The sequence below is a fragment of the Colletotrichum aenigma genome (genome assembly GCF_013390185.1).
Source record: "Colletotrichum aenigma strain Cg56 chromosome Unknown KSG_Cg56_contig08, whole genome shotgun sequence".
NCBI classification, from domain to species: domain Eukaryota; kingdom Fungi; phylum Ascomycota; class Sordariomycetes; order Glomerellales; family Glomerellaceae; genus Colletotrichum; species Colletotrichum aenigma.
In genome coordinates, this window is record NW_023500914.1 from 4,505,860 (window position 1) to 4,520,533 (window position 14,674).

Genomic DNA, 14,674 nt, shown 5'->3' on the forward strand with positions numbered 1-14,674 from the left:
GTTTTCTCAAATGGCAAACCCACCCTGCTGTCGCACCTGCATCAAGATGTCGTACATGAGGTCCTTGGGCAGAGTGCGCATGACCTTCTGCGTCTCGGCCTTGTCCATCATCTCGCCATGTCGGCAGATCATGCCGACGACCACGTCCTTCATCTTGCGGTCGTCGTCGCCGTCGGAGCACGAAGTGTACACCTTCTCCGCCGCGCGCAAGAATTCCTCCGTGTGCCACTGGCTGTCGGCCTCTGCCTGGAATTTGTGGAACGATAGGGACCGCAGGCCGGCGATTCCGTATTTCCTGGACAGCGCATACACGTTGGCGTGCAGGACGAGACTCTTGGTGCCACTGGATGCGACTGGTTCTATGCCGTTGGTCTTGGTGTTCGTCATGGACGCGGCTGCTGGCTTAGCATCGACGGCAATGTTGCCATTGCGAGTGACGGGCGGCTTCGACTCGAGTACCGCACCACCTCCCTCGCTGTGGTTGTCATGACTGAGGGATGTCTCGAGGGCAACTGGGGACGCGAGGGAGTCGCCCTGAGGATCGGGCGAACCCAAGCCAGCCTTCGCCTGGGCTTTGGCGCGCTTCTTCTGCTTTTTGGTGGTTCGCTGTGGCTGGGGTGGCAGGAAATCATCTAGGGTTTCTCCTGGATCCTCCGCCTTGATGTCCTTGTCCAGAGGCACGTCGTCTGACTTGATGGATCCGTTGGGACCGTCGTCGTCAGTGGTGTGTCCATTTGCGTGGGCATGGCCGTTGGTCTGAGGCACGTATGTTGAGGGCTCCGAGGGATAGTCGAGCTGGTAGAAGTAGCGAATGACCATCCCGACCGCCTGAGGGTCATCGTCGGGAAGATTCAGGCATCCATCAGCGGCCGCCTGCGGAGACAGTGCTACATTAGCATCGAGATGGGTTATATGTACCGGGACACGGATACCGACCTGGGACTTGGCTTCACGACATTTCTCGGCGAAATAGCTGGATCTTGGGCACACGACCGCCTTGTGAACGTGATACTCATTCTCGCGACTGGCAATAGTGAGATCTGAGAACTCGGGATTGTTGTAAAGTCTGTCTCGTGTGAGTCAATTGTGCTTCTCCGATTCGCCGATCGACTTACTGCTTCAGAGAGCTTCTCAGCTCCTCGACAGCGTCGGTGCTCATGGTGATAGGCGTCGAGAACAGCCCTCCAACTCAAGAACGAGACCGTGAGGGATCTGGATCAACCAAACTTTAACATCGGGGCACGAGGGCAGCTATTTGTGCTTCAGCCATAGCCTCGTCAGCCCTCTATGACACAGCAGTGGCATGACAGCTCCTGGCCAGCTTCGTCCTTGTCGGAGAGTGTCCAGCGCATGCCTCATCTCGCCCACCATCATGCATTCGATCAAAATTCAGGCAAGCCTGGGCCGCGATGAGGCGGTTTGATTACCTCCCCCGAACCAATTGAGGGTGTGCGGCCGACCTAGTTTACGCTCAGGATGTAAGATGGCGCACACACTTCTGCAGGCAGCATGCGACCGCGCGACGCAGCCTCGTCGTGATGTGCCCCCTTAACGCCTGGGAGCCTGGTGCCATTGGATTCTTCAGCGCGGTTTGATGCGGAAGGCTTCGTCATTGGAGCCCAAACGGCCACACCGTCCGCCCCGGTGGTGTCGGGACCGCGTCGCACGGCATGGTCAACGGCAGCAATGCATTGATACCTGGACAAGCAAACGGCCAGTCAATAAGTCCCGGGCAGCGCCTCGAAGTAGGCTCGGCTCGCTTGGTACCAATGGCAGCGCCGGAGGATGACACCCTCTTCAACGAAGTGCGGGGAACGGGACGCCCTCCTTGAGTGGCCGGATGCTGACATGAATTGGGCGTCGTAGTTCGCAAGAGGCAACGAGGAGATGAATTGACTTTGGCGCAATGCAGAACAGCCCGCGTCATTGGACCTATGACTGGGCGCGAATTGGGAGACGGAAAGATTTTGCTGGCAGCTCTGTGGCTTCGGCGTTGGTAGGTGATGGTAGGTCAAGGAAGATCGATGTGCCCGATTCCAGCATCAGAATGTTGGCGGGAAGGTCGGGAGTAAACCATTAATCGAGATAATCCATTTCTTAGAATACTTGTTCATCATGTAACCAAGATTGTCACCTTCCAAACTCTGTGCTCTGTTCCATATGAGATAGAATTTTCGGCCGACTTACATTCGTGCACTGGCTCCAAGCCGATCCGCCCCCGGAGTGGCGGAAGAGCCGAAGGGGGGCTATGTTCACCGATCCGATGCCGGTTACCGCCGGAATTTTCGCCATGCTATTTGACCGAAGCTGCCCAACGTGTCATCCGTCGGCAGTTCACTCGGTGTACGCTGGTCCTGAGCCAGAGAAAGGCGGTGCCTCAGTGTTCTCTGTGGAAAACAGAAAGGCCTGACCATTTCCTCGCCCACGGTTCAGAAGAACATCGCTTCCTGAATCATGCATCATGGAGATAGCACAACGTACTTGTTTAGTGGCCGGTTTAAACTTGGTGCAGCATCACGACCTTTCCTCGATTCCAATTATGAAAAGTCCTCAACTCACCTACCAATGTTAGTCAAGACGCATATGTCAAGACGCATATACGAAGTTCCGTTCCATAACAATCATGGTTCATCGTGTCAACCTGGTCCTCTGTATCTGCCTCTTCATGCTCTTGTTTGCATCAGCTATGAAACTTCCCAATTATGGCGTCTGGAAAGGAACAGCGACGTTCTTCTCTGCGCCTCGGAGCCCTTCAAAACAAACGGCACTTTTGACCATCCGAGATGGCAAGACCTACCACACTAGTCCCGTTCCTACACCCCCGCCAAACATCGATATACTCGCAACTCTCAGTATGGAAGCACCAGACGATCACGACAACCGCATCGTGTATTGGATAGATCGCAACTTCACAGCCTCTCTTGTGTCAGACAGCTTCCTGTTGGCGAATCTGAAGCCTGGATACCACGAGATTCCATCATCCGAGCGAGACCCTCACAATATCCCAGGACTCGACATGGTGGCAGACGGATATGTTGACATGAGAAAGGGAACATTTAGCATACACAACGTTCCAGAACATGTCCAAGGTACTGTCGACATGATGAAGTCCTTTTTTAACCCGGCAATTGAGGCGCAGGCGGATGTTTGGATCTGGGGCCAACGAGGAGAACACGGGAAAGGACTTGTCATGCATCATGTCCACATGAACCAAGGGCATTCGGGGATACTCGCCGAAGAGAATGGAAGAAATCAAGACGGCGGTGTCATACTTAGATACTACGACCACTGGGAGGCGCTGTTCATCGCGTTCCCTCAGCAGGCGGCCTACACGGATGAAGCGGGAGAGCCAGTTGGCGATGTCCTGGCTAACATCGCTGGTCGAGGATAGCGATACAAGACGTGTTCAGCGAGGGGAGTGGCTCATCAACGGCATGGAGTCAACACGCAAAAAGTACGCCAGGATCTGTTGCGAAAATCAGTCCATCTTAGTTGACGAGCTGATGAGACTAAAGCAAGGCTTTCCGCGTGCTATGAGCGCCATATCAACAATGACAACGTTTCGGTTCACAAACAGTTATAACAAGCGCGCCCTGTCATGAGAAGTCGTGAGACTAGCAGAACTGAACCGCGAAGCCTGGACATGGGCCAGCTACATGCCAGCCTTCAGGATCTCGAAGGCATCTTCACGATTGCCCCTGAACCGCTCCTCGGCAGCCGTCCAATTGATGATCTTCCACACGTTGTCGACGTACGATGCTTTGCCGTTCTGGTACTTTAGAAATCGTCAGCCAAATCTCGTCGAGCATACCAAGGTAGTCAGACGTACCTGCAGATAGTATGCGTGTTCCCACATGTCGATACCAATAATGGGCACCTCCCCACCGACGACGGGATCTTGGTCCTTGGTCGTGACGACGCGAAGTCCACCGTCTCTTCCAGGAGCCTTGACCAGCCATCCCCACCCTGAGCCCTGAATACCCATCAAGGTCGAGGAGAAAACAGTTCTCAGGCCAGCCAGACTGCCAAACGTGGACTTGATCTGTTCCATAAGCGAAGGAGCGGAGCCCTTGGGGTCCGAGGCGTCTTTGCTGTCTGCAGGGGCGAGGGTCTGCCAGAAAAGCGAGTGGTTGATGTGGCCTCCGCCGTTGAATTTGATCATGTTTTGAAGGGCAATCTGGTCGGGGATGTTGGCCTCAGCCACGGCTTTGGAGTAATTGCCCAAGGCAGCATTGAGGTTCGTGACGTAGGCCTGGTGGTGCTTATCATGGTGCAGTGTCATGATTTCCGCCGAAATGTGCGGTTCGAGAGCCTTTGTACCATGTCAGGCTGTGATGTTGTGTTGCCATTGAGTGACTTACATTGTAATCGTAGGGGAGGGGAGGCAGTGCATATGTCTGGACAGCCATCTTGGGCGGGTCGTCCTGGATCAGTGAGCGACGATGTTCCAGCGGCAATTACATGCGGCATCAAAGCCCGCGAACGACGACGGGGACGCTGAACAAACAGCACAGAGCACGACGTGTCTGGATGAAAGAATCGACGCTGGGGAAAACCCACCATCTGCGCATACTGGACCTGTTGGGGGAACTCGCTGGGCATATAGGAAGCCGCGCCCGATGAAGGGGTGGCTAGGACTGATGAGACGCTAGTCATGGCTCCCTTGTGATGATTGCGCAAAAGCCAATCGACGAGGGCAGAAGACTGCCGTGTGGCTACCTGATGAGGCTAGAGAGGGGATCTGGAAGACAAGTAGCCGTTGGCAGGGAAGATGCAGTGAACGACAAGCAGCGACAGCGGTTGCCGAGGGGGTGGATCGCCTGCCGAGACGTGTCAAAGGTCAGTGACGCGAACCATGACCAGGTTGACATGCGCTTTATGCTTTGGGGCGGGACGTCGAAGCCGAGATAACGGCCTGGGTCCTTACCTTGCTTGGGGAGTTCTTGCGCTGAGAGGGGCTGCCGTTTGGCTTGACGGGGAGAGAAAGTGAGTATAACGGCGAGCAGATGAGACGGTGAGGGCGGGCCAATTAGTTTCCAGTCGGGCCGTCGCGCGAGGCAAGGTTCATGTTCTTACGGACAGAGTTGAAGCAGTGGAAACAAACTAATTAAGGTACAAGATGCACGGCTCGATGGCCACGTTGCGGTTTCTCCTCTCAGGGCGTCGATCGCCGCGTCCGGGGTCTTGGGGGGCCGCTAAAGCCGAAGGCCTGGAGCTTAATAATGTGAGGCGCCCCTGAAGAGCATTGTCCTGCAGCGGACGCTGCCCATCGCGAAAGCGAAAGCCACACTCACAGGGGCATTTATTTATGCTTATGTACCTTACTTCAACTGTGCTTCTTACCATACCTACTCGAGCCATCAACCAAACACAATGTCAGAGTTGCATGAACTTTGACTTTATCCTTCCTCGCAGCTTTTCTCTCATTCAGCCTTGGGCTCACGAACCCAAATCTCGTCAATGGGGTCTCCTCTGCCCTGAACACACCTCCATTTGCCCATGCCGTACTCCTTGGGCGCAACTCGGCACCCTCTGCCACCGCCTCCCACGATTAGGTTTCCGGGACGGTATTTGGGATCCCTCTCCATCCTGCGAATGACACTTCCGTGGACCCTCACCTTATCCGGCACATCGCGCACCTCGCCCCGGGGTAGAGGCCAGCGGATGGGCTTCCAACTCCCATCAGGTCTCAGGTCCAGCCGACGGAAGGGGAGATGTTCCATCACGCGCCACATGAAGACGGTCGCAGGGTGCATCCCACATTTGAAGTCCAGAGAGTCGTGGATATCCGCCTCGTGCGCCGTATTGATCATCTTGCCGAACAGAGTTGTTGTCTCGGCATGGGTCATCCCGTCGGCCTCTTCGTCGGCCTGCACTGTGGCTGATCCGCTCGGAGACGCGCTCGGAGACCCGACCGGAGATGGAGCGTCCACATGGATCTCGGGGACTGTTGATGGAGCACGTGACCTTTCAGGGGTCTCGTCTCCCCAGGGGACGGGATTGAAGCCAGGTCCAGCGACTGATTCAACGCATCTCAGGTTCTCGAGCTGGTCAATATCGAAGGTTAATCCTGCGCGGATGGCCTCGCGCACCATCCAGACCAACGGGATGTGGCTGGCATTCTTGCTGCCGGCCTTCACATCCCATCCTCCGCCAATGTCACCGTGGCCCCCGGCAAACCACACCTCGTCGACGCTCTGCTCCTCTTCATCGTCCGAGTCATAACCGAGATCCTCCATCGGCGGTTTGGAGTGGATTGATGAAGCATCATGTTCTGTGCCACCGGGATATGACCGGTTCGTGGTCCTCGACTTGGACCTGGAACGGGAACGGAAAGGCGCCGGATGGTCCGCGTCTTCCCCCTGGGCCCGGGACTGGCGTCGACCGCGGTCTTCCGCAGCGACAATGTCATCTGGAGCGAGGGTTGATCTTCGGCCAGGCCTGTACTTCTCCTGGAACTCCTGTACCTTTTCGTTAATGGGTTGGTGGTGTTCCATCATCCGCTTAGCAGCACTCTTCTTTCGGCACCTGTTGGGCTCCTGGTAGATGAGGTCCTGTCGGAACTTGGCACGCCGCTCGTCGATGCTCACGGCATGCCTGATGACCTTGGCCGAGCTCCGAGCGGTGTACGGGAACCTACTTCTCTGCATCCAGGCCGTCTCGAACCGGGGCACACTATTCACTGTGTCGAAGAGTCCGAGGAACCGGATCCTCCGGATTGGTCGCGAAAACGTCTCGCGGAACCCCTTGAGGAACTGGTACATCTTCTCGCGATCTTCCTTGCCCTCGGGCGTGGAGTTTGACCTGCGGGCCTGCCACTGGGAGAAAGAGTTCCACGCGAACGACACCATTTCCTCGTTCCCGTGGGCAAGCAGGCCGACGAAGTCCAGCATCTCTGCGAGGAACCTAGCCACGTAGGCGCCTCGTGAGAAGCCGAACATGTAAATGTCATCACCCGGTGAGTAGTATCGCATCAGAAATCGATAGCCACCCACGACGTGCTGGTCGAAGGATGATCCCACAGCGGAATCTTTGGCCATCTGGTAGTATGACTTGCACTTGGCCCGCAGGCCGTTGTGCGTCAAGTTGTCGGAGACAACATACGTTCCGATGCCAGCTGTGACAGCGTCAACAATCGCACGTCGACGTTTGCTCGGGACGACTTACGTTGGTAGTAGTGAACTATCGCTCGGGTTAGCTAGCTGGCAGAAAAGAAAGACCGGCCCCCTGAAGCGGACAACTAACATTGATCGTTTGCGTTGCTGTCTAGCATGCGGAAGATTTTCAGGATGTTGCTATCGCTATCGTCCCCCCGGAACTTATTTCCGGTTCCGTCAAAGCAAAGAATCAGCTTTCGCCGGGGGCCGCACATCTGCCCGGTCCGGAATGCGCCGTTATCGAACGGGCTGACATCCCTCGATTCTCTGACAGCCGGCTGGCCGTTCTGAGCGTGAGGATGCATCGTTGACGCTGATGTTCATACGTGAAGGTTGTCTTTCTTTCTTAGCTCTTAACACTCACGGAGTGCCAACTAGCTACTTCTTCGTGCGCGGGCGTGGGCGCTTTTCCCTTATACGGGTGGTTATGTTTCGCGATCTTTCGGCACCTCGTCGCATTCCATATGTTTCTCAAGGGGGCACGGCGGTCTGGCAAGTCCTGGTAGTCGGTGACAGGTGATATGCAACCGGTCAGATTTGGACTGATGTGCGTCACCAAACGGCATTCCCAAAGACGCTCGTCTTTTGCATGGGCCGGTCGTTGCTCATCAGCGGCGCCGACTTTCCGCTCGTGTCTTACACCATCTGCAATGCATTTCTAACCCAATGTCGTGAAATGATGCCAGAGTTGAATCAGCATGATCGTCGGCCTCGGTCAAGACCGTGAGCTTCACTGCACCGGCGGAGCCACCGCGACTCACACCGTCCATGAGTAAAACATATTTGTGAAACAGATCTACACCTAACAGTCACTAGGAGAAGCATTGGAACTGCAAAGCCCTCTTTCTAGCAAACTAAGTCATCCGTGGGATGAATGTTTTCGGACAAGAGCATCCTCAGCTTTCAGCCTAGAGACTAGGGAAAGAGACATGTCTCATGCCCAATCTCGAAAGATGCCCCTTGTTAAGGAATGGACTTGGCGCAAACCGCTCTTTTGGGCAGTCGCCCAAATCCGCTCGACCACTAGCTCTTCAGAAGCCGAGATAGCTCGCAGATGTGCGAAGGACTACTGGCACTCGGAATGGAATACAATAGTAGATCACTGTGAGACATACGGCAGAGCTAACAATGCCACCAATCACCAACTGCCACGGAGTGACATCATCAATGGCTGGAGGCTTGTCTTGCAACTCTCAATGCCCATTCGGGAGCGTTTTCACCGTCGAGAGATATGACCCGCAATGCGCCAAGTCCTGTCGGAACGGGTCGATCTCATCAAGGCTAGGGCGCGGGGATCTGCGAGCCGGTTGGCTGGCTCGACGGTTACACAAGATTCTTATCTGTCTCTCTGGGATTGCGGAAATATCTTCACATGAAGGGGGGCCTTGGCCTCAAGCGTGCAAGCGGATTCAATCCACTGGGCAGCGCAGTCAAGACTGATTCCCATCGCACAACATACACGAGCCGTGAATGCATGTCTTGAAGCGATGCTGTTGATCAGGAATGCCGGCGCTCAGCCGTGTTGCAGATGATTTCTTCCCAAGAGGGCCGACGGCAGCTCGCATTGCGTGTGTCCCTGCCGTGAAAGTCAGTTCGGCAGTACGGCCGCATCCAACGGTCACAAATGATTCGTCAACGGCATCCCGGCGGTTGCATCGCGGGCAGAAACCGCAAATTTTGAGCAACCTCGAAAGAAAGCATGGATCGGCAGATGGGCTGAGCGATGATCTTTCCCTAGTGCTCCCGAGAGGGATCACCACCGATGGTTGCAGGGGCACAACCGGCCGACATGCCATCCGCGGTGGGGTCTAGTCCCAGACAACATCTAAGACAGTTGAGCGCTATCGTCGCGGTCTCACCCGTTGGTATTCGTGAGTGTTTTCACGTGCCTCAGCATGAAGTGATACCGACGGAGAGAGACGGCCTGAAACCCAATTGCAATGGAAGTCACCTCATTTGCGGCCGAGATGCTGTACCCTGATAAGAGCGTGAGAATACCCAGATGTGAAGAGGGCTTACTCGCCTCGCGACTCTTCCCACCGGACGAACGCAAAGGATCAACAACACTTACACCATTAACTTGCCCGTCATGAAGCGAGGGAGCCATTCGAGCGGCGTGGCAGAGCATGAGCACGTCGAACTGCATTCCGCCAAACATGACCATGGCGTTCGCCCTCACGCAAGAAGCGTGGACAGTTCTAGCAAAGGCGATCCAACTTATGGCAAGCATGATGTAAAGTTGAGTGGTCTTCGCAAGGCTGTTGCCGAGTCGAAGCGACCGCTGCCAGTCATGTTTGGTGACGGGTCATACCCCGTGGACCAGTCTCGCCCAGGAAAGCGGCAAGAATTCAAGGCTTTGCAAGCTCGAGGTATGAAATTCGATTCCCAGCTCAAGAGGGATTGCCTAATAGTTTACCCCAGACTTCAAGACACTGTACGACATTCTTAAAGGAAAGATCAAGGACCACGGGATCCAGGATGACAAGACCATGATCATGGAACGCACCATTCAAATCGTCGCGAAGCTGCCGCATAGATCCAGACTTCGAGACATCCTTACCAATGTCTTCATCGAGCAGCTTTGGGACTCTCTTGAGCACCCGCCACTGTTGTACCTGGACGGCCCTCCGGAAGATTCCAAGTTGGATGCTGGAAGACGCGACAAACTCGGCAACCTTAAGCCTGTGAAGTACATGTACCGCACAGCTGATGGATCTTACAACGTGAGTATTGTCGACTGCGGAAGTATATGGGCATACTGACCATCTCGAAGAACCCGTTGTTTCCTTTACGTGGTGCTGCGAAACAGCCGTATGCTCGTTCTGTCAAGCCTCGTCATGTTGCCCTGGGCGCCTTACCCGACCCAAGCTTGGTCTTCGACTCAGTTATGGGCCGGCGCGAATTCAAGCCACACCCCAACAATGTTTCAAGTGTTCTATGGCACTGGGCCACGATTATCATTCACGGTATTTCGCCTCCGTCAAACGTGCAACTGGCTCATTCTGACAACTCCTAGATTTATTCTGGACAGACCGCCAGAACTCAAACATATCGAACACGTCGGCTTATCTCGATCTTTCACCGCTGTATGGAAGTGATCAGATAATGCAAAACGAGGTGAGGTCGCACGTGGACGGGAAGCTCCACCCCGACGCGTTCGCCGACGCGCGACTGAACATCATGCCCCCCGGTGTCTGTGTCCTCCTCGTCATGTTCAATCGTTTCCACAACCACGTTGCGGAGAACCTAGCCGCTATCAACGAGAACAATCGCTTTCCGCGTCCGGCCGATGGCGATACGGAGGCAGCCAAAAAGTACGATGAGGACCTCTTTCAGACCGCACGACTGGTCACTTGTGGGTTGTACATCAACATCACTCTTGTCGACTACGTCCGCAACATTGTCAATCTCAACCGCACCAACACGACTTGGACGCTGGATCCACGCCAAGAGGCCGGCGCAGGTGCTGGCACTCCGAAGGGTGCCGAGATCGGTACCGGAAATGTCAACTCGGCCGAATTCAACCTCTGCTACCGCTGGCACTCCTGCATCTCCAAAGAAGACACGGAGTGGATTGACAAGGCTTTCACAAAGAAGCAACTCCAGCATGTCCTCCCGAAAAAGGAAACAGATAAGATGGCCTTCCAAGAGTTCGCGGAAATGGGCAAAACTTCCACTAGAGAACGGACTTTTGGAGGACTTAAGCGTGACGAAAACACCGGGAAATACAACGACGACGAGTTGGTTCATATCATTACTAGCGCTGTGGACTCGGTGGCCGGCTCTTTTGGCGCGCGCAACGTTCCTCTCTCAATGAAGAACGTGGAGGTTGGAGGCATCAAGCAGGCGCGCGAATGGAACGTCGCCGGTCTGAACGAGTTCCGCAAGCACTTTGGCCTCAAGCCGTACGACACTTTCGAAGAAATCAACCCCGACACGGACGTGGCGGAGGCTCTCAGACATCTTTACCAGCATCCAGACAACGTTGAACTCTACCCGGGTCTCGTTGCGGAAGACTCGAAGAAGCCAATGTCGCCTGGCGTTGGAATTGCGCCGACTTACACAATCTCGCGAGTGGTTTTGTCTGACGCAGTGTGTCTTGTCCGTGGTGACAGATACTATACCATCGATTACAACCCACGCAACCTCACAAGCTGGGGCTTCAAGGAGGTTGAGTACGACCTCGACGTCAACCACGGCTGTGTGTTCTACAAGCTTTTCCTCAGGGCTTTCCCCAACCACTTCAAGGGGAACTCAGTCTACGCCCACTACCCCATGGTCACCTCAGCTGAGACGAAGAAGATTTTGACGGACCTCGGACGGCATGACCAATTTGACTACCAGAAGCCGCAATGTTACAAGACCCCCAAAGATTACACAACTCAGCAGGATTACGTTGAGCACGGGGAGCCCTTCCGGCGACACGTCAACGTTCTGTCAAATAGGGCAGCCGAGCACATCTCCAAGAGCGAGAACAAGTACAAGGTTACCTGGAGTAACGGCTTCAATCGTATCATGGGTACTTGGAACAAGTATTTGTCGTCGAGCGACAACGACTACCGCAAAACACAGGCTTGGATGGACCACGAATTCCGCAAAGACAACAGCCAAGATAATATCAAGAACTTCTACTTCCAGATCACCAAGAAGTTGATAAACGAAAAGTCGTACACCTTGGGTTACCATAACCCAGACATCCCCTGTCAGTTGCAGACGCACGTTGATATCATTCGTGACGTGGGCAACATGGCGCATGTGCACTTCGCTTCTCACGTTCTCAACTTGCCCCTGAAGACCAAGGAGAACCCGAAGGGTGTGTTCACCGAACAGGAGATGTATCGGGTTATGTCAGCTATCTTTGATTCCGTTTTCCTCAATAGCGACCTGGTCAAGGCCTTCCCTCTTCAACAGGAGGCGCAGAGGGGCCTTTCAGAACTTGGGGCCTGGCTGGAGAAGAACGTCAAAAAGCGATCCAAGCTCCCCGTTGACAGAGCTCCTGGCTCGCATCTTGCATCGTACGGATCGAATTTGATCAAGAATCTGTCGAAAGATGGCGTCAGCACTCACGACATCACCTGGAACTACATCCTGCCAACGGCCGTGGCAATGGTGCCGGCGCAGGCGCAGATGGTAAGTCGCATTCACGTCACGATCCGCTTGATTGCTAACCCCGAGTAGTTTGCCCAAGCAGTCAACTACTACCTGGACCATGCGGATCTTGTCATGAAGATTCATCATGTTGCGGTACAGCAGCAGAGTAGGGAAACCGACGCTGAGCTGCTAGGCTACGCATTGGAAGGTATCCGCCTAGCAGGTGGCTTCATTTCTTGTCGCGAAGCAACCGTCAATGAGACGATTGTGGACGAGAGAGTCGTCGATGGCAAGGTTGTGCAAGAACACGTGAAGATTCAGCCAGGCGACAGAGTCTCTCTCATCTTCGTGAGTTGCCCTTCAATTGACCTCATGGCCAAACACTAATATCCAGCGCAGACCGGCATTGCTGGCTTGGACCCGACGCACTTCCCCGACCCGCAGAGGGTCAACCCGAGGAGACCGTTGGAGTCGTACGTTCACTACGGTTTGGCGGCACATGGCTACCTGGGTACGAGCACTACTCATGCAGCGCTCATTGGCATGTTCAGAGCCGTATTTCAGTGCGAGAGACTGGAGCGGCTGCATGATCAGACCAAAACAGAGCCTGAGCGTTACATTGAGCAGCCCCAGGGAATCATCAAGAAGGTGACAAGATCTGTGACCTCGGGTCACGTATTGCAGCGTTCGGACAGCCACGAGGAGCCTCAGGGAATTATCCAGAAGGTGACATCTGTGGCCTCGGCGCACGTGTTGCAGCGTCCGGGCAGTCGGGAGGGTGTTACGAGAATAGATGGCGTCTCGCAGTACCTGACGGAGGATTGGGGAACACTGCGACCGTTCCCTGTGAGCATGAAGGTCAGATGGAGACCTACATGAGGTTGGCTTGAGGTTGATGAATACCCCGGATGAGATAGTATCGTTGTGTAGTCGATTTTAGTGTGTTTCTCAAGAGCTTGCGGTCCCTCGAGTGTAATCATGGTGATGAGACTGGCTGTTGACTGGCTCGTGAGTCTTGATCACTGAACAATGCGTGGAGTAAGAAATGACCACACATTTAGACCGTCGTGAATTCGTTTCGTCGCCTGAGACGCACCCCGATTCGTACCCAGTCAAAATTGGACCTCAGACGTTGAATCAATGGGGGCACGATGATAAAAATTCATTCAATCGGTGCTCGTTGGTTGCATTCGCTCGCGCTACAAGTGGCCCGACCATGACCGTCGAAGGCACAGGAAATCCGAACATGGGTCTTTCTCCGCCTTGGTCGGAGGGGCCCGACAGGGGGTTCCGATGTGGGACGACCGAATTGCTGAGATGCCCTGTGATGACGATCGTTTCTCCGCCCAAGACATGGGCGGGGCTGCGGTTTTGCCCTGAGTGCCAAGTCGCAGAGACATTGATTGCCACGCGTCCGAGGCCAATTGCAAAGGGATGAATTTCTTTGCAAGGGATGGGATTGGCTTCACCCGACTCTGACAGGTCTTGGCCTAGATATTGCGACCGAGACAGTGCTGACGGTGATGGCGGGAATGAGGGGTCTTTGAAGGACAAGAGGGAAGAAGAACAGGAGAAGAATTGGATTCGCATAGTCTGTGCCCCGCGGATCCGCCCTCGCTGCACCAGAGGATGTGCAGTGGTAGTGATCGATCAACAACACTGTTCGGCTTCGAGCCGACTTGTCGAGTGCAACGCGGAGCCGCGTGCGCGTGGGATGTCGCATTCGCATGCTGCATCCCAGGTCATATCTTCACACAGACATCAATAGAAATCATTTGAATGTTGTATATGTGAGTATGAACGGTCATCTATTCATCATCATCATATTGATTCCATGACACAGCATTTACAGATAACAATTTGTGGCTTGCATGTGGCTGATATGTGTTGTGTGTGTGGCTGGTGTTGGGATGAAAAAGAGCGACAAGGCAGCCGGCGACAATTTTGAAAACATTCTTTCAGATACACAGCAGACGGCTGAGCGTGCCGCCGATATTGTTTCAATGTGATTGCCAGTTGCAGAGAGGGCCTATTCTGGTTCCGCCAAGAGGAGACGGCATGAGGGGGCGAAGACTTAACAACGGAGATTAAGGAGGATAAATGACGGTAGCCCCGTTGTGCCTGGCGGCGGACGGGTCAAGAGCCCCAAGAATACAGATTCTGGAACTCACTCACCTCCGGTTCTGGGCCACCGGCCGGCGCACGCGAGCGCTTCGGGAGGGCTTCCACGCTGTTCTGTCGGGTTGGAGCAGCTCCTATTGATCCATCCCATGAGAGTGAGAGAGTCCCATGCCCGGGTCCGACACGCTGTGTGGGTCTCATGTGGATAAGTCTTCTTCCTTTGGGTGGCTCTCATGACCACCCCTTTCGTCGGCCATATCTTTGTAACAGGCTCAGCCCAATTGGATAGGCAGTCTGTTTTTCGT

General features: G+C 54.6%; 5 protein-coding genes across 5 annotated transcripts; 2 read left to right on the forward strand and 3 right to left on the reverse strand.

The window, feature by feature from the left end:
* Nucleotides 1–6: 6 nt before the first annotated feature.
* Nucleotides 7–1,159, reverse strand: CGCA056_v012717 (uncharacterized protein; the record flags this gene model as incomplete). The annotated part of the gene is made up of 3 exons (XM_037327961.1): nucleotides 7–873; nucleotides 937–1,066; nucleotides 1,116–1,159. 3 exons carry the CDS (start codon nucleotides 1,157–1,159, stop codon nucleotides 7–9), a joined length of 1,041 nt encoding a protein of 346 aa, XP_037174759.1.
* Nucleotides 1,160–2,623: 1,464 nt separating this feature from the next.
* On the forward strand, nucleotides 2,624–3,391 carry yukJ (Uncharacterized protein; the record flags this gene model as incomplete). The annotated part of the gene is made up of 1 exon (XM_037327962.1): nucleotides 2,624–3,391. The coding sequence occupies one exon, from the start codon at nucleotides 2,624–2,626 to the stop codon at nucleotides 3,389–3,391; it is 768 nt and encodes a 255-aa protein (XP_037174767.1).
* Nucleotides 3,392–3,652: 261 nt separating this feature from the next.
* Nucleotides 3,653–4,409, reverse strand: CGCA056_v012719 (Superoxide dismutase; the record flags this gene model as incomplete). The annotated part of the gene is made up of 3 exons (XM_037327963.1): nucleotides 3,653–3,775; nucleotides 3,830–4,312; nucleotides 4,362–4,409. 3 exons carry the CDS (start codon nucleotides 4,407–4,409, stop codon nucleotides 3,653–3,655), a joined length of 654 nt encoding a protein of 217 aa, XP_037173670.1.
* A 1,014-nt stretch (nucleotides 4,410–5,423) lies between these two features.
* CGCA056_v012720 (Uncharacterized protein) lies at nucleotides 5,424–7,462 on the reverse strand (the record flags this gene model as incomplete). The annotated part of the gene is made up of 3 exons (XM_037327964.1): nucleotides 5,424–7,117; nucleotides 7,168–7,182; nucleotides 7,246–7,462. 3 exons carry the CDS (start codon nucleotides 7,460–7,462, stop codon nucleotides 5,424–5,426), a joined length of 1,926 nt encoding a protein of 641 aa, XP_037174119.1.
* Nucleotides 7,463–9,246: 1,784 nt separating this feature from the next.
* ppoC (Linoleate 10R-lipoxygenase) lies at nucleotides 9,247–13,127 on the forward strand (the record flags this gene model as incomplete). Its single annotated transcript, XM_037327965.1, has 6 exons — nucleotides 9,247–9,526; nucleotides 9,579–9,880; nucleotides 9,931–10,123; nucleotides 10,174–12,287; nucleotides 12,336–12,596; nucleotides 12,648–13,127. The coding sequence occupies 6 exons, from the start codon at nucleotides 9,247–9,249 to the stop codon at nucleotides 13,125–13,127; spliced, it is 3,630 nt and encodes a 1,209-aa protein (XP_037174125.1).
* Between the last annotated feature and the right edge of the window lie 1,547 nt (nucleotides 13,128–14,674).